Source organism: Petromyzon marinus, chromosome 26 (genome assembly GCF_048934315.1).
Source record: "Petromyzon marinus isolate PM22_M1 ecotype Great Lakes invasive population chromosome 26, UKy_Petmar_22M1.pri1.0, whole genome shotgun sequence".
In the NCBI taxonomy this organism is placed as follows: Eukaryota; Metazoa; Chordata; class Hyperoartia; order Petromyzontiformes; family Petromyzontidae; genus Petromyzon; species Petromyzon marinus.
Window position 1 is genome coordinate 10,657,266 of NC_133692.1, and position 22,780 is coordinate 10,680,045.

Here is a 22,780-nt window from a genome sequence, read left to right on the forward strand (position 1 = left end):
TGCATGGAGTCCCAGACCGAGGGAGATTGACAGTTCTTTTGTGTTTCTTCCATTTGCGAATAATCGCATCAACTGTTGTTACCTTCTCACCAAGCTGCTTGGCAATGGTCTTGTAGCCCATTCCAGCCTTGTGTAGGTCTACAATCTTGTCCCTGACATCCTTGGGGAGCTCTTTGGTCTTGGCCATGGTGGAGAGTTTGGAATCTGATTGATTGCTTCTGTGGACAGGTGCCTTTTATACAGGTAACAAGCTGAGATTAGGAGCCCTCCCTTTAAGAGTGTGCTCCTAATCTCAGCTCGTTACCTGTATAAAAGACACCTGGGAGCCAGAAATCGTTCTGATTGAGAGGGGGTCAAATACTTATTTCCCTCATTAAAATGCAAATCAATTTAAAACATTTTTGACATGCGTTTTTCTGGATGTTTTTGTTGTTATTCTGTCTCTCACTGTTCAAATAAACTTACCATTAAAATAATAGACTGATCATTTCTTTGTCAGTGGGCAAACGTACAAAATCAGCAGGGGATCAAATACTTTTTTCCCTCACTGTATGAAAATAAGTTTTGTCCTGATAGCTACCCATTGGCTTCCACACTGCTAATTAAATCCTTCCAAGAACAAACGAGTGTTGGAAAGCATTACATAATCGTGATTATCTCATTACTTACTCTTTGAGTATTTCGGTAAAGTCACGTAGATAGAAAAATATATATTTCATTACTTGTTTCAGATTAGAATATATGCACTTTGCTATAATGGGTTGCAGGGAAGGCAACGTTGGATTTACCTGGTGCTTTATAGGGATAGTATACTTGACCCATGTCGCCTGCTGCATCACTTCCTCCTCCTCCTGCCGCCTCTCTCTCTTCCGGGACTTCTCTTTTTCCTCTTTCTCGACTGCTGTCATCCGACGCAGCCTGCACACGAGAATGATGAACACAAAATCAAAAATCATCTTATTTTCCATCCCATACAATTATAAAGGACACGTTGCTCAAACAAGTGCTTAAGTGAGAACCTATTAAAGAAAAAGATCCCGTGAAGTTATTTGAAAAAGAGTAGGCATTGAGTAGACGTAAGCGTCAACATACACAAATTACTTCCATAATTATCTAATTGGGTAAAGCCACACTGCACAATGGCCCCCATATTGTGAAACTACTGCAGGTGATACACGCCTGTGAAACATAGCATTATCGTGAAAGCCTTTTTACTGAAATAAACGAACTAATACCAAATGTAGGGATCTGCATTGATCTTCCTTTCTGATGGGTGACAAGGAACGAAGCTGTGAACGCAAGCAGTCATCAGTGGACGAACGCAGCCTTCACAGGTAAGAGGACGCAGGTGCGAGCAAGGGCGGCGTACCTCGTGTGTCCCAGTGACTCCTTCCACACGGGCAGCATGACCACAGGCTTGATGGCACACTCCAAGATGGCAAGCGCCAGGGCAAACTCACGCGGTTTGTTGCACATCTGTACCGCCTTGATCCAGTTGTTTCTGTACGTGCGTGCACACAAAAAGACAAAGATCCCGAATATAGCCTTAATACACTGCTGGGCCAAGTGCTGTAAGCGAGCACCTATGAAGGCCGGAACGGTACAAGAGGGGATGAGTGGCCAACATTACGCACACGCGCGCACACACACACAAATACACCGGTGCACACGGGGTGTACTATTACGCACTGTGCGATAAGGATTGATTTTAATGTGCTATCGTCTGTATAGTGGTGATGCACATACAGGATTTTTTTAAAGACGATTAGCTAATTTGCTACAATAGGCTATTGGCTTATTATATTGACGTTAAAATAAGCAAGACTTACAAGCATGCAATCACAACTACATTTAAAAACAAATATTTTCTGGAAGTGTACCTTGAATGAGTGTGTAATGTGTTAGAATTAGCTTGTCTATAAGCAATCTCAGGCTTGTTAAGGCCTGGCAATTTAAACTAAATTTTTCCATTGCTGCATACTACATATAATAAATTACTAACAATGCTGATTAAAAAGATAAGGATGATGAGGATGTCATTTTCTTCATGACAGTGAAAATAAAATGACTCAATAAGAAAGTACTTGAAGCACCCCAGATAAGCACAGTTGGCGACGTAGTGTGTGAAAGAAATTCAACATATATGCAAACACATGGCACTCAAACGTAGAGGAAATTAACGACCACCGCAAACGACATTCAGAATGGCAGGTAACAACGTAAAACACCTGGGAAAGTGCGACATCTGCACCACGCCTGGACACCTTTGTTTCCCCAGTGCTGTTCACACATTGCACAAGCCACTCCATTACGGTGGAGTAGGAAGGCCGTGGCTGAGAATCAAACTCGAGTCGCCAGGCTCATAGCGTATTGTACCAGCAACCGCACCCCCGTTCCCGCCAAAGCACACACACGCTCGCACGCATGCACGCACGCGCACCCACAGACTGTCGCAGAGAGGTACCTGTGTGCGGCCCAGTTTGGGTGCAGGAATGGCGCGGGAACGTTGTTCTCGAGCTGTATAATGGTGAGGCGCAGTGTGGACACGTTGAGCGTGCGCAGCCCGTGCACCGCACCGCCCCACTTGAATTCTCCCGGCAAGGAGGTTGAAGAGTTGCTTCCTGCACACAGCAAAGGGAAGTGAGCGACACGCTTTGAGCTCTGACACTCAAAACATAAAACGCAACGATGACACCGGGTGGCTCTCCGAGATAATATTGTTATCAGAGAATCTATTTAGCACTGTAGAGATCCTGGTATCAAATCTAGGCAGCCGACCGTGATTAAATTGGCCTCTCGAGTGTAGTCAGATGGTCTCAGATCACTCACCGTTGCCTGCATAAAAAGCCCTATTATATTAGATTTGGTTTGTCAATGAAGCGTATTCCATATTTAAGGATTAAAATTATACTTTTATGACAATGTGAAGGACTATTTGCAGGGCATATAAAAGGTACGCCTGTGGTGTGGATAAGAGGTATATTTAAATGGCTTCAGACAGTTCATCAATATTAATTTCCTGGGGCAGCTCTCTGATACAAGGTTATGTTGCATTGCTCACTGTTAAGAGTTCTGCAGGATAATTTCTGAGTTTCTTGATGCAATGGCAAAAAAGCACAATTCAAATTAAAAGCAAAACTGACAAATATGTAAGCATTTTTTAAACATTGAATGCATACCAAGTGGGTGGTTTGGTGACTCAATGGGGATTGAGACCTCACGTCAAGGTAATACCTGGTAGCGCTGACAAACCTGGGTTTAATCCCCAGGTTACAACAGACTGGAGTAATGCACCATCGTGTATGACAGGTGTGACGTTCTAATCTCAGTTATCAATCTGTGCACAAATACCGCCACGAATTAAAAATATTTAGGGCATACGTGAATGTTATATTTTATGGACGTGTTTGATTAAAACTACTGAAGTTTAACGTGTGTGTGCTTGTATACAGTGAGGGAAAAAAAGTATTTGATCCCCTGCTGATTTTGTACGTTTGCCCACTGACAAAGAAATGATTAGTCTAAAATTTTAATGGCAGCTTTATTTGAACAGTGAGAGACAGAATAACAACAAAAAAATCCAGAAAAACGCATGTCAAAAATGTTATGAATTGATTTGCATTTTAATGAGGGAAATAAGTATTTGACCCCTCTGCAAAACATGACTTAGTACTTGGTGGCAAAACCCTTGTTGGCAATCACAGAGGTCAGACGTTTCTTGTAGTTGGCCACCAGGTTTGCACACATCTCAGGAGGGATTGTCCCACTCCTCTTTGCAGATCTTCTCCAAGTCATTAAGGTTTTGAGGCTGACGTTTGGCAACTCGAACCTTCAGCTCCCTCCACAGATTTTCTATGGGATTAAGGTCTGGAGACTGGCTAGGCCACTCCAGGACCTTAATGCGCTTCTTCTTGAGCCACTCCTTTGTTGCCTTGGCCGTGTGTTTTGGGTCAGTCATGCTGGAATACCCATCCACGACCCATTTTCAATGCCCTGGCTGAGGGAAGGAGGTTCTCACCCAAGATTTGACGGTACATGGCCCCGTCCAACGTTCCTTTGATACGATGAAGTTGTCCTGTCCCCTTAGCAGAAAAACACCCCCAAAGCTTAATGTTTCCACCTCCATTCATAATAAAGGTTTTTGGGTTAGATCGCATTTATTTATAAATGTGTCGTAACCCTCCACCACCCGACACGGCCAATCAGCAAAAAAAAGTGTCACGTTGACAAAAGACAAATAATTCACTACTTTAGCCCACCGGTGTGTTGAAGAGTGAATCCACAATTACAGTTTGAGTACGACGTTTCGCTGGTAAATACATCCAGCATCATCGGGCAATTCGCCAGAATGGTAAAGCCCTCGCTTGCTCCCGGTTTTATATAGAGCAGCAGGGTGACGTCATCACTTAACTCATATCAGGTGCAGTGATTAGAGGCGGAGGGGGTATTGTAATTATATAATCGATTAGTAATCAGCCATTGGTTATGATTAGTAATGAGTTGTAGATCAGTAATTCTTTAATCAAAATGTAATGTGTATTATTTAATAATATGCTTCCAGGCCGCACTAAGCCTGTAGCTGTCAGAGCGATTAAAGTTATTCTTGTTCCTCTCAATTTCAATGGATTCTCTAATTAGTCTTTGCCAGTAATAATTAGTTTTACACACCACTTTAATCGCTCTGACAGCTACAGGCTTAGTGCGGCCTGGAAGCGTATTATTAAATAATACACATTACATTTTGATTAAAGAATTACTAATCTACAACTCATTACTAATCATAACCAATGACTGATTACTAATCGATTATATAATTGCAATACCCCCCCCCTCCGCCTCTAATCACTGCACCTGATATGAGCTAAGTGATGACGTCACCCTGCTGCTCTATATAAATCCGGGAGCAAGCGAGGGCTTTACCATTCTGGCGAATTGCCCGATGATGCTGGATGTATTTACCAGCGAAACGTCGTACTCAAACTGTAAATGTGGATTCACTCTTCAACACACCGGTGGGCTAAAGTAGTGAATTATTTGTCTTTTGTCAACGTGACACTTTTTTTGCTGATTGGCCGTGTCGGGTGGTGGAGGGTTACGATACATTTATAAATAAACGCGATCTAACCCAAAAACCTTTATTATGAATAATTTTGGTCGCGAAAGCCTACGTGTTCCACCTCCATGTTTGACGGTGGGGATGGTGTTCTTGGGGTCATAGGCAGCATTCCTCCTCCTCCAAACACGGCGAGTTGAGTTGATGCCAAAGAACTCCATTTTGGTCTCATCTGACCACAACACTTTCACCCAGTTGTCCTCTGAATCATTCAGATGTTCATTGGCAAACTTCAGACGGGCATGTATATGTGCTTTCTTGAGCAGGGGGATCTTGCGGGCGCTGCAGGATTTCAGTCCTTCACGGCGTAGTGTGTTACCAATTGTTTTCTTGGTGACTATGGTCCCAGCTGCCTTGAGATCATTGACAATATCCTCCCGTGTAGTTCTGGGCTGATTCCTCACCGTTCTCATGATCATTGCAACTCCAGGCCAAGGGAGATTGACAGTTCTTTTGTGTTTCTTCCATTTGCGAATAATCGCACCAACTGTTGTCACCTTCTTACCAAGCTGCTTGGCAATGGTCTTGTAGCCCATTCCAGCCTTGTGTAGGTCTACAATCTTGTCCCTGACATCCTTGGAGACCTCTTTGGTCTTGGCCATGGTGGAGAGTTTGGAATCTGATTGATTGCTTCTGTGGACAGGTGTCTTTTATACAGGTAACAAGCTGAGATTAGGAGCACTCCCTTTAAGAGTGTGCTCCTAATCTCAGCTCGTTACCTGTATAAAAGACACCTGGGAGCCAGAAATCTTTCTGATTGAGAGAGGGTCAAATTATTTTTTCCCTCATTAAAATGCAAATCAATTCATAACATTTTTGATATGTGTTTTTCTGGATTTTTTTGTTGTTATTCTGTCTCTCACTGTTCAAATAAACCTACCATTAAAATTATAGACTGATCATTTCTTTGTCAGTGGGCAAATGTACAAAATCAGCAGGCGATCAAATACTTTTTCGCTCACTGTATGGCCAACGCAAACGCCACCTCGGCTGTTTTGCCCTCTGTTCCGAATGGTAAACATCAAACAAAAATATAAAAAATTTAACCAATAGGCTCTAATTAATCATTGATGGTAAAATGAAAAAAAAACATCATAATGCAACGGCCAACACAAATGCCATTTCGATAGTTTTCCCCTCTGTTGTTAATTATACATTTCTAAGTAAAATATTTTTAATTGAACCAATAGACTAATTAAATTACTGACTGTAAAATGAAAAACCACAAGTATGCAATGTTATTTGGTTTGAATGTACCATACTGACACCATCCTCCTGATCAATGTAAGGCTCAAGGACTTAATTAAATGCAACAGAGCACCATTGTCTCCATCACAGATCCTCTCTCATCAAGCACATATTCCAATCCTTTCATTAATCTCTTTCCACTGGATTTGTCCTGCCCGTGTGTGCTTTATAAATACAAGTTGTATTCAAACTACAACTATACCAGTTTTATATCAGTTGATGAGCAAGGCACAAAGGCCTATTAAACAAAACACCCAGCAACACGGAGCACTAATGGTAATACAGCAGACAAGATTTAACACGTTGTTTGAGTTGAGCAAGGTTATTCATCCTTGAGAAAAGAAACCATGGGAGGAAGAGGGAATTTCTAACATCAGAGAAAATAAGAAACAGGGCGCCAACAGTAAAATATCTGGACAAATGGTCATTCTGGTAGGATGAGTCCTCCGCATTGCCTAACCGACTAATTATACATTAGTTAATTTGTTTTATTCGTTCATTCGTCCGTTTAATGGGCCAGTCCCAAGGGCTCACCTGTGGTGGCAACGAGTCCCGCGCCCGAGCTGGCACCGGCGAGGCTGAACTTGTGCGCGAGGTGGCGCCGCTTGTCGTTCTCCTCGCGGTGCTGGTGCTTGTTGAGGGCAAGCGGGTTGCTCGTGTACTGGTTCTGGTAAACGCGGTACTTGCCCTCCTGACCCAGCTTGAAAAGCTGGCTCGGCAACGTGCCCCTCATAACCAGCTCGCGGCGCACGCTCAGCCGTGACACCTCGCCTGATGAGTTGATCACCAGCACCTGCAGAGCAGGGGGGATGCACGTTTCCGCACGGCCCTTAATTACTCCGTTCTTGTCGGAACTCTGAAGCTAAGGAGGGCTGGGTCTGGTTAGTACTCGGATGGGAGAATGCCTGAGAAGACAAGGCGTTGTACGTTTTTCGACTGCGAGGTGGCCATGAGACGGCAGTAATGCAATGGATTTTATAATCTATTTGCGCAGAGCTCCGAGTCTTACCCTCGTATGAGTGGGTACTCTAGCTTCCTTTATCATAAATGATATTGGCCAAACATCCCATGTAGAATCCTTCATAACAAAAGTGTTAAAAATACTTTCTTCAGTGTAAAAAAGGTTGTTTTTTTATTACATACTTTGCCAGTCTCACAGTACATTTAATTTCTGGGGAGCTCCAAGGAGGCCACCACCTAACATAGAGAAAACCATAACCAGTGGAATATTGTGTGGGTAGACCTATCCGATCAAGAAGGTGACTGTATACTTGTGGCAGGGCCTGGAATAAGTGATGTGTGGTAGCAACTATGACATTGTTTATAATGGCATCTTGAACTAGAATGTCTTCCTAGCCCAACTGAGGAGCTGACTCGGAATAGGGGTACTCGTGTTGATCAGATGGCACATACCCACAGCAGCACAAGCCTTGAAGCCTTTGTTCAGTAAATTAAATGCTTGTCAGAGGTGAGTAGAGCTTAATCGTTTTCCAAACAATTACTATATTGAACATCCTTTAGTCATCCACAGATCATCTGAGCGTATATGAAATGACATGACCCAAAAAAAAACAATACATACGGTGTGCAGGCATCACCGGTACGGCAAAATATTGAGATCATTCAGCTTAAGAGAGGCAGCGAGAACAAACAAGGACAGGTAGGTTAGTGTTTCAGTGCTGAATCCTTCAGCTTTTTGGCGTGGCAAAATGGACTTCACTTGATAAACGGCAGCAAACAAGGAGCAATCTATCCCCACTTTAAGCTGGAGCCCACAACAGGGGTAAGTGCCAGTAACAACGACCCATTCAGAAAGCAGTCGCGCACACTAGCTGCAATGGGATCATCGCCAATGCCCGTGGCTTGTCATTTTTGGCCAAGTTGACCGGTAGGCGAGGCCAGTGTAAAAAGCAGATATCCAAGTGGCGTCAATACACAAGTAGCTGAAGATACCACAAGTAAAACATGTAACTCAAGTTACAAATGGCGCTTCTGCATTATGGGGTCAAAACAATATAATTCCAGAGCAATGCAATATTAAGTCTTATTCTTGGTACCAGGCACCAATACAATGATGTGAATAGAGGTATGAACTCTCTAAAAATTCAACCACGTACTTCAACTCAGAACAGAACGTCAAGATATAGCAGCATTATAGGGCTCCTATGCTGTTAATGTAGACGAAGGTACTCCGACAAACCACACGGTACTGGAGGGAATAAAACTACGGTCGTGCGTCTGGAAGCCACCTGGATGCGAGTTTTCATTATTTTTCTCCAATTAGTGAAGCTTCAAACAGAAGCAATGTATAAGGGACGCGGAGAGCCACATCCTCTTAAGAAACAAATATATACTCACCGTTTCTAACAGCTTGCGAGTTCAAATAGCGCGCTCAACGCTTATTAGCGAGCTATCACATGGGGAGACGACATAGGGTGCACGATCTCAATGGAAGGTGGAAAACCATTACAATCAGATTCGTCATCAGGGTAATTTAAAAGAGCCCGGGAAAACTCAAATACAAATGAGGGGTCGGTTGGGAGACTACTAGGAGAAACGAACAGGATTGGTGGGGTGGAAGGGAAAATTCCGAGAAGGATGGGGAAGAGGCTAAAAAGAATGGATTGAATGGGTTTGGAATGCCTACATTTTACGTGCTGTTCTGAAGACGTTGTGAAATCCGAGTTCAAGGCTTACCCGGGCTGAGACTCCTTTGCACATGTAATGATCCACCTCTCCCCCACCAGCAAGTCAATAAATGTTTTTCATGCAGTGTCATGATTTTGATGAAGAATCAACTATTCATTTTACTATTGTTGTTATTCATTTCTCATGTGCACAAACTTAAGCCTAAATGTAAAATCAGCACACAATTTGTATATAGTTTGCAGAAGTAATAGGCAATTCTTACGCGTACACAATTTGATAAGTGTATCATCAGCAAAATAATATTTTACTCAATGCATTGTTATATGCCAAGTAGATAAACTTCCGCAAAAAAACACATCCAACATTGTTTTGCGTTGAATCGTTGTCATAGCCGCAGAACGCCTCACTCACCTCCTTTCCCTCCTTGAAACTCTTGTTGGCTTCATGCACGGCGGCGGCCGCTTGCGCACTCTTCAGCTGGTTCAGCTTGCTCTCGGGGTTGCGCAATCGGGTCACCATGCGCGTGGCAGTGGGTGTGGGCCCCTTGCCCGTCTCCGAGCCTGCCATCGCCGCACGGCACGACATAACACACAGCGCGGCGCGTCAAGGGGCCGCAACTGTCCCGTTGGGCAGCGCCGTTGTCCTAAAAAAAGCGTAACAAAGCCTGTCGATGCTTGGTTGTTATGACGACGCTAGAGAAATTAGGGATTGTATTTCAATCGCGGCCTAGTTAAAAGAGGGCAGTGATTAATGCGAGTGCTTTACGAGGTTTCAAAAAATTGCACCATTTTAAATGCGTTTAAAGATTCAGTCTCCCATGATTTAAATTGTCTACATATTCTTGGTTCTTTCGGTAAAGTCACATAGAAGGGAAATAATAAAAATAATACATAATAAAATAAAATTCTCACGACGTTTCGGCCACAACGCAAGCAGCCGTCCTCAGGTGAAGAAACAGAGCTGTCGGAAAGACAGCGAAACGTCGTGAGAATTTTATTTCATTATGTTATATTTTTATTACTTTCCCTTCTACATGACTTTACCGAAAGAACCAAGAATATGAATCTCTGCAGTCACGAAAGCTTTAAAACAAAAAATAATTGTCTCATTAAGAGTTCAAGAATACATTCTTGCCTCATTTTAACGATTTCATAAACAAATGTTTTATCCGTTTTCCTTTCTTGTATAGAGTGTTGCACAATTGTCTAAATATAAGATTACATATAATTTTAATAAAATGTGATAAATTCTCACATGCATAATCGATTTTAATTAATTCATGCATCATGACATGTCTAGTGGTTTAGTTTCAACTAGTCATGTTTAATAGATGTTTAGGATAACATATGTGTACATTTAATATATTTGGTCATTTGCAAAACCCAGAAATATTTTTGTATTAACCGACTCGTGTACGATAAAATATGGCGAACAAAAGGGTATGCAGCAGTCCTTCAAGAAGCTCATGGACGTATAACCATGCGCACATGACTCAATTAAAAACACATGTATGAAGATAAGTGCATCCACTGCAATGCATGGAAATTAAAGGGAAATAGGGGAAATGGGGAAAAAGGGGCACAGTCAATGGCAGTGTCAAGTGGTTCATTCTCAACAATAGGAAAATCACTCCTTAAAGGGAGTGGAATAATTCAGCATGTCCTGCGAAAAAATAATGCAGGTACAAAGCACACGTTGACAAAGTAAATGGAACATGCCAACAGGTTCTGCGAATAGATGAGGCACAAACACAGCACATCCGTATTTCCGAATGGATTAAATGTGCCAAGACGTCCTGCTAAAACGCAACAAAGACACACAGCACAGCCACGCGGTATGAATGGAACATGCAAGGAAATTATGTTAGAAGTGAAAGCAGACACAGCGTGAATGAACACATGACTCCAAATGACCCCCTTCCCCTTTGTGGGAATGGAAGATGTCAGCACACATCCCTCCTAATGAACATAAAGGCAGGCAAAAAGCAGTTCCATGAGTGGAACATGCAGCATTTCTCGTTTAAAGCCAAGGCAAATAGACAATGCACATCACGTGTTAATTAAACATGCAAACCTTTCCTGCACTGTTTCACATTCAACATAGATGCATAAGCCATTGCATCAGAAAGAGTAGGCATCTGTTCAAACGGCAATTCGAATATCGTGTTTACCGTTGCCACCGTTTGATGACTCCCCATCAGCTGAGGTCTTGCCAGATTTATTGCTGCTGCATACCGACTCTGGAATGAATACAGCAGGCAACCAAAACAAAACAACACACAAAAACACCAGACCATTAAGCCGCCGGCAACCTGTCTATGGAGAAAACACGCCTCTCTCCAAGCATTTACATTTTTCTCCCTATTTTTGGTCAATGATTATCAACATGTCAACAGTGAAACAACAGTAAGCAGGTTTGAGAGCTGAAATCATGTTTCCCCATATGTGGCAGTGCCACTTTTGGGAGCAATTTAATGTCTTGTTTGTTGTTTGAGCAAATTGCAAATGCCCACCATTTTGGCTGGAGGTGTCAGATTTTTGAGACACATTGTCAGGGAAGTCCAGCCCAGGGAGGTCGGAAGTCGCTGATGCCGCTGCATTCTGGGAAGGCTGCTGGGCATCCAGATCTGTGTTGCCGCTGGCAATGGGACTGCATGCACGGCTTGCAGAAGAGCCTGACTTGGAGTCTCCAGATCCTGCAATGTCCATATATTAGTGCAGTGTAAACAACACTTTGCCTAATTAATGCCTGCATTAGAAAAAGTACTGCGAATGCATTCCGTCCACCAAGGCGTGTAAAATAATCAATCATATTACTGAATTTGTGGCTGTTAAACAGAATAGCTAATAAAAAGTTATAAAGATGATGAATACATACTCTTTGGTTCTTTCGGTAAAGTCAAGCAGGTAGAAGAACAATAATAATAGATCACTCCCACCGGAAGACGGTTGCTAGGGTGGCGATCGAAACGTCGTGATCTATTATTATTTTTCTACCTACGTGACTTTACCGAAAAAACTGTAGAGTATGGATTCCTGCAGTCACGAAAGCTTCAAATCAAGAATGATGAATACATCTTTCTTTTGATGTAAATTATCCATGAACAAATGTTTTCATGAATATGAAACAAATGTCACATTCAATCGCCAGATGATCTAGTAGTTGTCAGCACATAATTTTTGGGAAACCAAAGTGGCTGACTTGGAGGAACTGCAAAAGGAATGTGGACATTCTACCATTCGTGGCATTGAAGCAGACACTTTCACTTGATTGAACCAAACGAGTTATAAAAAAGATTTTATAATAATCTGACCAAAACATCCCAAGCAGGAACCTCCTGAACCTGAGCCCTGATACCCAGTGAGGCTATAACTGGTAATTTAAGACATTTTTACAAATTTTGCACCATCAGCGGCAGGTGGTGGATTGGCAGCCTTGTCGTCCTCTGTGGTTTTGCTGGCCTCGTCGCCTCTGGAGGACTCCCGTGTGCTCTCCGTGCCTTCCTTGGCTCCGTCTTGATCCGCAGATGCCGCCTGCCCAATCCCAGAGGCCTCCTCGTTGTCTTTACTACCTTCCCCTGCACTTCCATTCACAGGTTCTGCGAAAAGAGATCATGTAAAAACCAAATAAATTTTTAAACCAAACCAAATACTGTAACTGTGATCGGTCATTATTTCATGAACTACTGTGGAGATTTTTTTTGGGGAGGGGAAAAACTAAATCGTGGCATCTATTTTCAATCAAAGCTACTGGCTCCCAATTACTGTGAATGCAAATTAAGATATCACTGGAAGCAAAAGCACATTTACACATGTTAAGATGCACATTTTTAAAACATATATAAAGACACCAATACGTCTTGCTCGTCTTGTGGCTGTTGGCTGTATTGTTCTATCCCACACGTTACCTGCAACTTAACGAATTCAACTCGCGTGACAAGCCGGTTCAGTTATTATTGTATTACAGTGCATTTAATAAGGCACTGTGCAGCTGACAACGTGGATTAGACTACAGAATTTCACTCAGAAAATGTGTCTGGAGCTGTATAAACAAGTTAAATTTATCAGAAACTTATGCTAGTTATTTAATTGTATCCTACAATAAAAGCACCATACAATGTTTTTTAAATGTTACTTTATAAATGTAATTGCTGGATTCCACAGGAACCAGTATATTAATTCCCAATGACAATAACACATCTCTGGAGTAAATGTATTAAAGTATATTGATTTGAAGGAAATGTTTAGAATTTTTGCAGTGCTACTGCTAATATTTGCAGAGGTTAACTGCTTTCCTTCAAGACTTGCATAGCACACGGCAATAGAATAAAATAACACACATGACCTATCCCAGTCAATTATAACCATCTTCACCTGCCTTTGTAGAGGTGCTTTAATGCTGATAGAAAATGGCATTTTCCCTATTTGCCACTGAATTTTTTTTATTCATTTCAATTTATAAGTTTTTTTTACTGTCATTGGGTGGACTAGGTGCACAGCCGATCTTAAATGCGTTGGCTGTGCACCACAAACAGAGGTAAGTTTATTCAGCCTTCCAGGCTCTATGACACATTTTATTTTGGTAATTTAACCGACCTGATTTTGTTAATGCATTAGTTTTTTATTAAATTAACATAGTCACAATTTACTGATACAGTTAGTTCGCTCTTGCCAAAAACAACCAGGAAATCCTGCAGCATTTAACAGGTCACTCCCTAGCTGAGGAGACTGACGGAATTTGCAACCGGGCCAAGGTATTATTTGCTTATAGAAATGCTCCTAAAAACGCTGGTTCAGTGGCCAATTTGTATGACTATGTTGAATTTATTTCACACCATATGTAGCCAACTGTGCTAATCAGAAGTGTTGTTAATGGTTGTAAATATAATTCTGTCGTGATGAAACTCTTGGCTTACAATAAAACATTTTTTTGAAACAAACTGGACTCCCCGGCTCACCACTGCAGATCTCCTCCCCCTTCTCCTCTGCCTCCTTGCGCGCTCGCTCCGACTCCTCAGCCATCTTGCGTTTTAGTTCTTCCATCTCGACCTCTCGCTTCACCTTCTGCCTCTCCAAGATCTCCTCTGTAAAATGCAAGGCGAGTGTTTGAAATTCCACATTACTATGGCAGGAAGCAGTGTTTCCCTACAGGACAATGATAATGACTTGTGGCAAAAACAAAATGTATTTGATTACAGATGGATGATGATAATGATGATGAAAACCCGAGTCAATCCTTAAAGACTGAACCACTTGACCTTGTGATTATGAGTGGGGTGCACTGTCAGTGTCACAAGAACGGATGCGATGTTTTATTAGAACTGAAAATTAAATAGAATATCACAGGACATTATCATTTCTGTCATAAACATGAGACAAAAGAAAAAATTCTACCCTCCTATGCAATGGCGGAGCCAGGATTTTCAGGTAGGGGGGGCAACCCCTCCAGCAATGAGAAATTATAGGAGTTGTTAGTAAGGAGTTGTTAGTAAGGACTTGTCCCTTGCTTTTTATTCGACGCGTGCGCGGCGATGACGCAGCCATCGATCGAGGGTCGAATTCGAACCGCGTGGTGTGATCGGCATCGCGCTCGCTGAAGGTGTTGATGCCTTCAGGGAAGTCGTGTACTGTATACGCAATTGCGCACAATTCTGCGAGTCACTTATAACTGCTTTGCTGTTACTTATTGCCAATTATGGACTCAGACGATTGTCCTATCATCTCATAGAGTCCCTGGCACATACTAATATGCTACACAGTGGCAGTGGGGGGGGGTTGCAAAATGGCAATTTATTACTAATAAACCCCAATGATCCAAACGAAATTAGGGATTTCAATCGGATCATTGGGGGGCACATTCCACCCCACCTCCCCCCCACCCCCACTGGCACTGCCAGTGCTCCTATGTTATACGCCAGCACCTGCAGAGGAAAACCACTTTTCACTTCCCTCAAAGGAGTACACATTTTATTAATACTGGAGGAATAAAGGGCTAAGTCAGCACTCAGCCAATATGTTAACTTACTATAAAGGCATGTAAAAATGCATCAAATTTAATGTAATCATTTTTATACACAAGGCATACGCATAAAATGCGAGAATTATTTTCAATTTAAGCTAAAAATATGCAATTCAATTGCTATTTATTCTAGACAAAATTATATTTGACTACGTGTCAAGCAAAAGCTGAATGAAGGCCTTCTCATGCCAAGTCAGTCAAGGGGGTTGTAAGACCATTTTTCACCATGCTGGTCAATGCGGGCTGGTGGCAGTGGGGGGTGTGGACCCAGGACCAGTTCAGATCTCACTCGCCACTGATGTTACCAACCGGCGGGAATCAAACACAGGTCACCGGGTGAACAGAATGAACAAAACTGTACAAAATGAGAGAGAAAAAAGTTTAAACAGACACAATAAACACATATCCAAACTCCAAATAATATCACTTCACCAAATTGGGAAAATAATTGGTGCATACATACACTCTCCACCTTATGTCAAGCGCCTGGACTAAAGGCACTCTATAAATGTAAAATTAGATTAGAGTTACATTACAAAGACGACCCATACTCTCTGACCACATCGCACAACTCGGCCGATAAATACATGAAAACGACACGCGCACAAAATGAATGGCGTCATGCTGAGACTTCGGGCGTGCACCACCGCCGTCACGCACCGTTGACGCTGGAGAGGTAGGAGCGGGCGTTGCCTCGTGCCTTCTCGGTGAGCTCCGACGTGACGTCCATGTGGCGGTGGATCTCTTCTCGGGACTCCTCAAGAGCACGGCACAGCTCGGCCTCCCAGCGCTCCGAGTCCAGGCTCTCGAGCAGCTCGGCAAGCTGCGCCCGGCTGCTGTAGTACCACACCGGCTTGCTGGAGCCGTCCACGTTCTCCTCCTCCTCCCTGCCGGACGCAAAACATGACAAAAACCCGCCATCAAACCCGTCGTCGGTGAAAGATGATGGCAGACACTGACGAGGTTTATACAAATTCAATAAAAAAAAATCACGCATTGAGGTGGCCAGGTGGCTCAGGGGTTCGAGCACTAAGCCAGTACCGCTGAGCTCTGGGGCTCAAATCTGTTTCACAAACGTGATTAAACTAGGTTCTCCAATGTAATTAGCTGATGGGCTCACCCAATAGCTGCACAATTATACATCAAATTTCATTTCTCTAAGATTTACGAAATTGGCGTTTGGGAAAGTGTGCATAAAAAAATCCACGGAAAGGTATTTTACAAGCAGTTCTATGAAATCCCCTTCCATACTATTCTCTAAAACAAGAGATTCCACTGCCTCTGACAAATTTTCATTGGCTACTTTGTATTCACATCACGCTGATAGTGAGAAAGACACAAATGTAATAAAACGAAAATCATATTTTCTGTACATTATCTTAGAAGCTTTGCCAAGTCCTCAAACTGTTTCAGGAGCATTGAGAATGATATATTAGTTCAATTACTCTTTGAGTGATTTTGTGCAGTGATCCTAAAATACCACATTTTTCAGAAGACGCACTTTAATAATGGCCTGTGATGTTTGAACTTATACACCACTGTGATATGCCACGAAAGCAGCAATGTCATACACAAATTATATTATTATAATTGCTAGTGTTACAAAGATGCATGCTACTATGCATCAATTTATTATTATTGTTGTTTCATATGTGATCAAATTGGTTCATGTCACCTATGCAGCAACTGGAGGTGCTGCATTCACCAAAAATGGTAAAGAAAATAATACATTCTTGAATCTAACTGAGATCAAGTCGTGACAATTCAGCAAATCACAAGTAGGAGGATTAATTACATTACATTCTAATATTTACATTTCATAAGTTGGCACATTATTACTATGTGCCAGTTTTTTTTTCATTTAGACCAGGATAATTAAGTCCAGGACATTTTCCACTTTCTGCAGATGACACACTTTTATAACTGTCTTCAGCAAACTTCCGAATCCAAGCAATAATATGACACCACAAAGGCAACCTTAATGAACACTACATAATGCATATATGGTTGAGCAGTGGCACAGTGCTTCGCTATGAACCTGGTGAACTATAATAAATTCCCAGCCTTGGCTAACACCAATGTTGATATCAGAACTGGTTCTTCCCCCACCACCTGCCCCCCCCTCAATCTCTCTTCGCCTGCCTTCAACAACCCGCACTCACCACCAGGGTGAAGTATGGTCAAACAACCCCCATGACTGGAATGGCATGGGGAGGCCCCAATCGAGCAGTGGACTGTTATGAGAGTATCCTTGCTTTACGAGAGTATTTTGCCATCACGTTTGTCACATGTGCATTGTATGTCTGTCGCTTGGCTGACTTAAGCTTAAAAACCATGACCTTCGTATACCTTAATGCATGTCAGTTTAAACGTATCTTCAATCGAACCCGTAACAATTATAGAGAGTCAGCCCACAACAGCTTAAATTCAATGAAAGGGACAAAGTAAGTAAAATGCTCAATGGTAAAATGCAAATCTAAAATTTGATAATCAGCTCATGAAGTCAAGTAACAAGGCAGATACAAAGCTAAAACAAGTAAAAAAAAGGAAATGTCAAGTCAGCTGGGAGCTTACAAAAAAAAGGCTGCAACTTTTGTATATGTCACTGATGAGCAAGTGCTCACCTTGATGAATAAAAGCATTTTCAAAACTAGGGTAATTACAGCAAAAATGCATAAAGCATAATGACTCCCAGCCTTTGAATACATGGCACTTTTATTGCCCGAGCTGCGATAATTGCTCCCCAGAGGTCACTCTGAGATGCATCCTAGAAATGGCTTTCTTTAATGTCTCAGTCTGTGGTTCTTGTACACATGTACTGCTTGAAAAACATGCATTCAGAATGCTGTGCAGTGAAAGCTAAGTGGTCCGCTGTGTTTTTGAAAATAATCAGTACAACAAAAAACATCTGCTGTCTGACTCAGAAAAATAATATGATTTCAATGATGTTGCAACCTAAAATACAAACAGCTCGTATTTTGCAGATATAGACCTTTAGGCTGTGTTAACCATATCTGGAAGAGATGCAAGCTTTATTAATGAGAAAAAGACTTCAAAAATCAGTAATATGCCTTTATAGCACTAAACTGAAGTCTCTGCATCGGTTTTAGCCAGATAGCAGGAGAGCAACAGATTATTTAATCTATTCGTGTGGATTTTTGAGCGTTAAACCCAGTCTGGGTACCCTAGTTTTCGTTCACATGCCAAACACTCATTAATAGAATTGGCTAAACATTCCATTGTAAAAATCCTCCTGAAAAAGTGTCTTGAGGTTCCGTGAGGCTTTCCTGAATAAATAAGGTGCACTAGTGATGTAATTAAATGTCACAGTGGAATCGCTACAGTATTTGATTATAAACATCAAGTATATTTTCTCATTACCGAGCTTCAAATGTATCTGACAGCCTGAGACACAGCCAAGGTAAAAGTATGTAGAAAAAAAAAATGAGGTTACATTTTTCTTGAAATCATGTATGGAGCAGTTTCGTTATTTGTCAGAAGTAGACAGCAGGGGTTTCTTTGTTATGCTGATTATTACAAAAAAACACAAAAGAGCACTTGACATTCACAGCACAACATTCCTAAACACCTATTTTTTTTTGCAAACCACACACATATTATTGTGTGTGTGGTTTGCATCAGGCCGCATCTACCTTGAATAATAATCGTGCAGGAGATGAGGTAACTGGGTGGCTCAGAGGTCAGATTCCTGAGCTGGTATCGCCAAGATTCTGGGTTCAAATCCAGGTAGTCGACTGTGATTAAAACAGGTTCTAAAGTATGGGAAGTGGATGGTCTTAGACAGGTCAATAATGAAGGCTCCAAATGGCCACCACACTAGATTTCATTCTACAATTATTTTTTCTATATTCCAGGTCTGAGAATAAGCTTAACTGCCATCCGAAAAACATTAATCTCACACATGAAGCATGTGGCAAAGTGTTGACCTGAGGTCACTTGAAGAGATCTCAGAGGTGGTTCTGTTAAACCCAATTCTGTGGGCAATTCTCTAAAACACAGGGTTGCTTAATGTTCACGCCCTGACACTCGACACGACAGGCGGGATAAAATTGGGCAAAAATGACAGTGTGGACAACAAGACACAATGGTAAGAATAAACAGGCACGCTGTGCAACCAGGGGGTGCGGCGCAGGTGGGTCTTGACTCACACAATGATGCGGCGAGCGAGGAACCAGTACTTGCGGCGGTGGCGGTCGTAGCCCAGCGGTTCGTGCCGCACGTACGGCACAGCGCCCTCGGCCTCGGGCACGCAGCCCGTGACGCCGGGCACGCGGTGCGCGGTGCACACCTCGCACTGCCACTCGTCCTCGGGCACCTCGGCGAGCGGCGGGCGGACGCACTCCAGGTGATAGACGGCTGGGCACGTCTCGCAGCAGAGCAGGTCGCCAAGGCGGTGGCACGCACGGCAGTGGTCGTCGTACTGGATCGTGCCCTCGGACACGAGCTCCTCACGCGCCGGCGTCGATGTCACAAACTGGTCCGTGAGGAAGCGAAGCACGCGCAGCTTTCCTGTCGGTAGGAAGGACACGGCAGATACAGATCGCACAGACAGACGCTCGCGCAACATGAACACGAGCACCCGTGACACCCGACGCGGATATGCACACACACACACACACACGGGACAATCAGATTCAAGTGGAGCAACTCTCGCAGTTCTTGGCCTGGAATCCCATCATTTCTAGCGGGATCGTGGGATCAGAAGAATCATGGAACCATGAGGGGGGGGGGGAGGGGGGGGTGTGCATGCGTTGCTTCCGGCATGGCTTTCAGGTCAAGATACATGACCCACGGAACCTTGCTGGCCTAGTAGCATTGCCATTAAAAGTATGGCCAATGTCTTAAGAAATACGTTTTGCAATGGCACTGATACATTCCAGAATAACAATTGTCTGGTATCTGGATTGACTACTGGGACTACCACCAGAACCACCAGGACTACTATTAGGAATGCCAGAGTTACTACTGAGAACTCCTGGAATACCACTTGGATTACCGAAACTAACATAACTACCAATGAAACTACCAGAACTATCACTGGGAAGACCAGGACCATCGGGATTACCTGTCAAAACACCATGGTTACCACCAAGACCACCAGGACAATCACTAAGACTAACGGACCACCACAACTACCAGTCAATCAGAAATGTAATTCTGGCAGGCTGGAATCAGAGATGCTTAGCTAGTCTTGTTTGCATTAGTTGTATGATATTGGTTTACTTAAACCTTGCAGGCACTCAAGGCTCAACATTCACCACAATACAAAGAAAAATATTCAATTCTGCAAACAAACTCAAATCATTGAATCACTGGGGTGAGGATGCAAAGCTTTACGTGCCTATCATACAGATTCTCAGAAGTGGTTTAAAATCAATGAATTCATATTTATGTATGACACAAATATTATTTGGGTCTTTCGGTAAAGTCACGTAAATAGGTTCAAATTAATAAAAATATCTTATTTTATTTCTGAACCTATTTACGTGACCGAAAGACCCAACGAATATGAATTACTGCAGTCAGGAAATCTTTAAGTCAAGATATTACAGACAAAGTTCTACTTAGCCAGTGACCAAGCTAGTTTTCAATGGAGATTTGTGGTGCAGCAGCACAGAATAAGAATGTGAAAGTGATCCAAGTAGAGGAACAGGCAACAACAGAAGAGAACATATCAGAGGTGCAGGCAAAAATGTACTAAAGAACAAAAAATAACAATATTAACAAAATAAACAGGCACATTGCACCTGGTAGATACCTTTCACTGGTGAATCATTACATATTCCCTTCGCATTCCAATCATCAATTTATTCACATTACTCACGACCTGAGAATGGAAAACCTGACGCGGACTTCGCAGCCTCATCAAACTAGAGCCACTTGTCACAGCTTACATTCCTGTGCGGATATGGCTTGGCGGAGTGGGCACCTGGTATGAGGGGGCCGTAGGGGAAGTCCTCCAGGTCGAGGGTATTCAGCGGGGCGCCCAGCTCCTTGGGGTCACTCTCGCAGTACGAGCGCGTCACCTCGGGCCAAGTCATCGCGTCCAGAAGGTAGAGGGTCGAGTTGATGGAATCCTTCAGATCAGCCGGGCCAAACGAGGTGCCCGTTGAGTCTTCCTCCTGGCAACACGGGCAATGGATCAGAACCGCACTGGCAAAGATGCTATCATCATCAAGACTTAATATGTTTAACCATGCCTATAATGCAGCACAATCTCAAAGAGACTTGCAGCTGGCAACCCCCAGTGCCAGCTGTCCCTTTGAGGTATGAGGTAAATGCAACACGGGCCAGCAAGTGGACATTAGTCTGCCAGTACAGGGCGATGTTGCGATGTGGATTTGACAGCAATTTATCAAACATGCAAAATGTAGATGATGATACTTTCACACATAGATTACTTTTTTAAAGAATGTGATGGGATATTTAACATCCACTGTGGAGCATATGACAAGTATTTTAAGGGTACTCTCTTGTGCATGGCAGGTTCCATTGATTAAACATTCCTTCTGATATCAAGAGGCTCCTTCATTAGGATTCTGCTGTAAGTATTTCAGCACTCAGCTGATACTAATGACATCCTGTGTTTGAATCTGATGAGCTACCTGGGATCAAAATGGGTTTTTTTTTATTTGCCATTTGAACGTCTCAACCCAGTTATAAATAACTACAAAAAATAAATAACAAATTTGATTTTTTTCACTACATAAATCTGACTGATTTCAATGCTGAGAATTAAACATTTTTATTTCATTGAAATTAAAGAAAAACTATTTGTCAGGAATATAAAAGGCATGCCCCTAATGTAGCTAGGCCTATGATAATGACATCATCTCTTGGACCGTTCTTTGAAACCTAGTGGTCTACTGCTCGCTGTAACAGTTCCAAATGGTAACTTTGTGTCGTTATGCGACACTGGTAGCACAATTGGAATATATATGGGAGGGGGGAAAAAGGACTGATAGAAGTAGGGCACAATCAATCAACAGTTGGTCACTCTAAAGCACAGCAGTTCTTTCATTTGGATCCTATGGAAGCACAATGCTGATTTTATCTGCCACTCCTCCTTATGAACGGAAGGACACCAGCCAAAAAACAACCAGAGCTCTAATCTTACAGACACGTACCAAGGCTGTATAACAGTTTGTTCATGATAAAAAATATAGTCAGGCATGCCATTACAGGACTCAATTGATGTCAATGTAACATTACTCCCAAACATCTTACTATACCACCAATGCAGAATAGTAATGAGAGTGGTAAAGTGACAATAATGACTATAATTTAATGTATTTATTTAAAAATCTGTCAATTAAGGATGCATTTGCAAAAGCAAGTTGTCTTGTAGTTTGTCTTCTTCTAAGATTGCTCATCTGTCAAACATGGGAAACGATGGGAAATTATGGATTGCATTTACACTCCCGAGACTCGTGAATTTTGAGCATAAAGATAGATTTTTTTTCTATGAATCATGAGATCCCTCTTCTGTCGCTTCGGTAGAAAACTTGAGGAGAGGATCACAGATTTTTGTCAACTCAAACCATCTTTTCTTTGTACGAAAAACGGCCTATACTTGCCCCATCATCTGCAAAATATCAACGTGAAAAGACAGGTGTTACACGAGGATTTCCCAGAACTCAGTTCCTCATCATTCACCATGGTACATTTTTTTAAGGTTTGGAAACGTTTGAAATAAAAATGAGTTGTTACATGCTGCATGTGCCTGATTAT

General features: G+C 42.4%; 1 protein-coding gene across 8 annotated transcripts in view; it reads right to left on the minus strand.

The window, feature by feature from the left end:
* BPTF (bromodomain PHD finger transcription factor) overlaps positions 1 to 22,780 on the minus strand; it is a 65,852-nt gene that overhangs the window by 34,183 nt on the left and 8,889 nt on the right. For 7 of the 8 annotated variants that reach the window (XM_032961281.2, XM_032961282.2, XM_032961284.2 and 4 more), the window contains exons 3-14: positions 20,979 to 21,171; positions 19,198 to 19,558; positions 15,689 to 15,915; positions 13,968 to 14,093; positions 12,417 to 12,608; positions 11,523 to 11,705; positions 11,181 to 11,249; positions 9,422 to 9,570; positions 6,896 to 7,154; positions 2,465 to 2,621; positions 1,370 to 1,501; positions 789 to 918 (exon numbers count right to left, since the gene is read on the minus strand). In XM_032961281.2, the coding sequence (XP_032817172.1) occupies positions 789 to 918; positions 1,370 to 1,501; positions 2,465 to 2,621; positions 6,896 to 7,154; positions 9,422 to 9,570; positions 11,181 to 11,249; positions 11,523 to 11,705; positions 12,417 to 12,608; positions 13,968 to 14,093; positions 15,689 to 15,915; positions 19,198 to 19,558; positions 20,979 to 21,171 (2,178 nt within the window). The remainder of the gene's footprint in view (positions 1 to 788; positions 919 to 1,369; positions 1,502 to 2,464; positions 2,622 to 6,895; positions 7,155 to 9,421; positions 9,571 to 11,180; positions 11,250 to 11,522; positions 11,706 to 12,416; positions 12,609 to 13,967; positions 14,094 to 15,688; positions 15,916 to 19,197; positions 19,559 to 20,978; positions 21,172 to 22,780) is intronic. The other variant, XM_032961283.2, reaches the window with a different exon arrangement.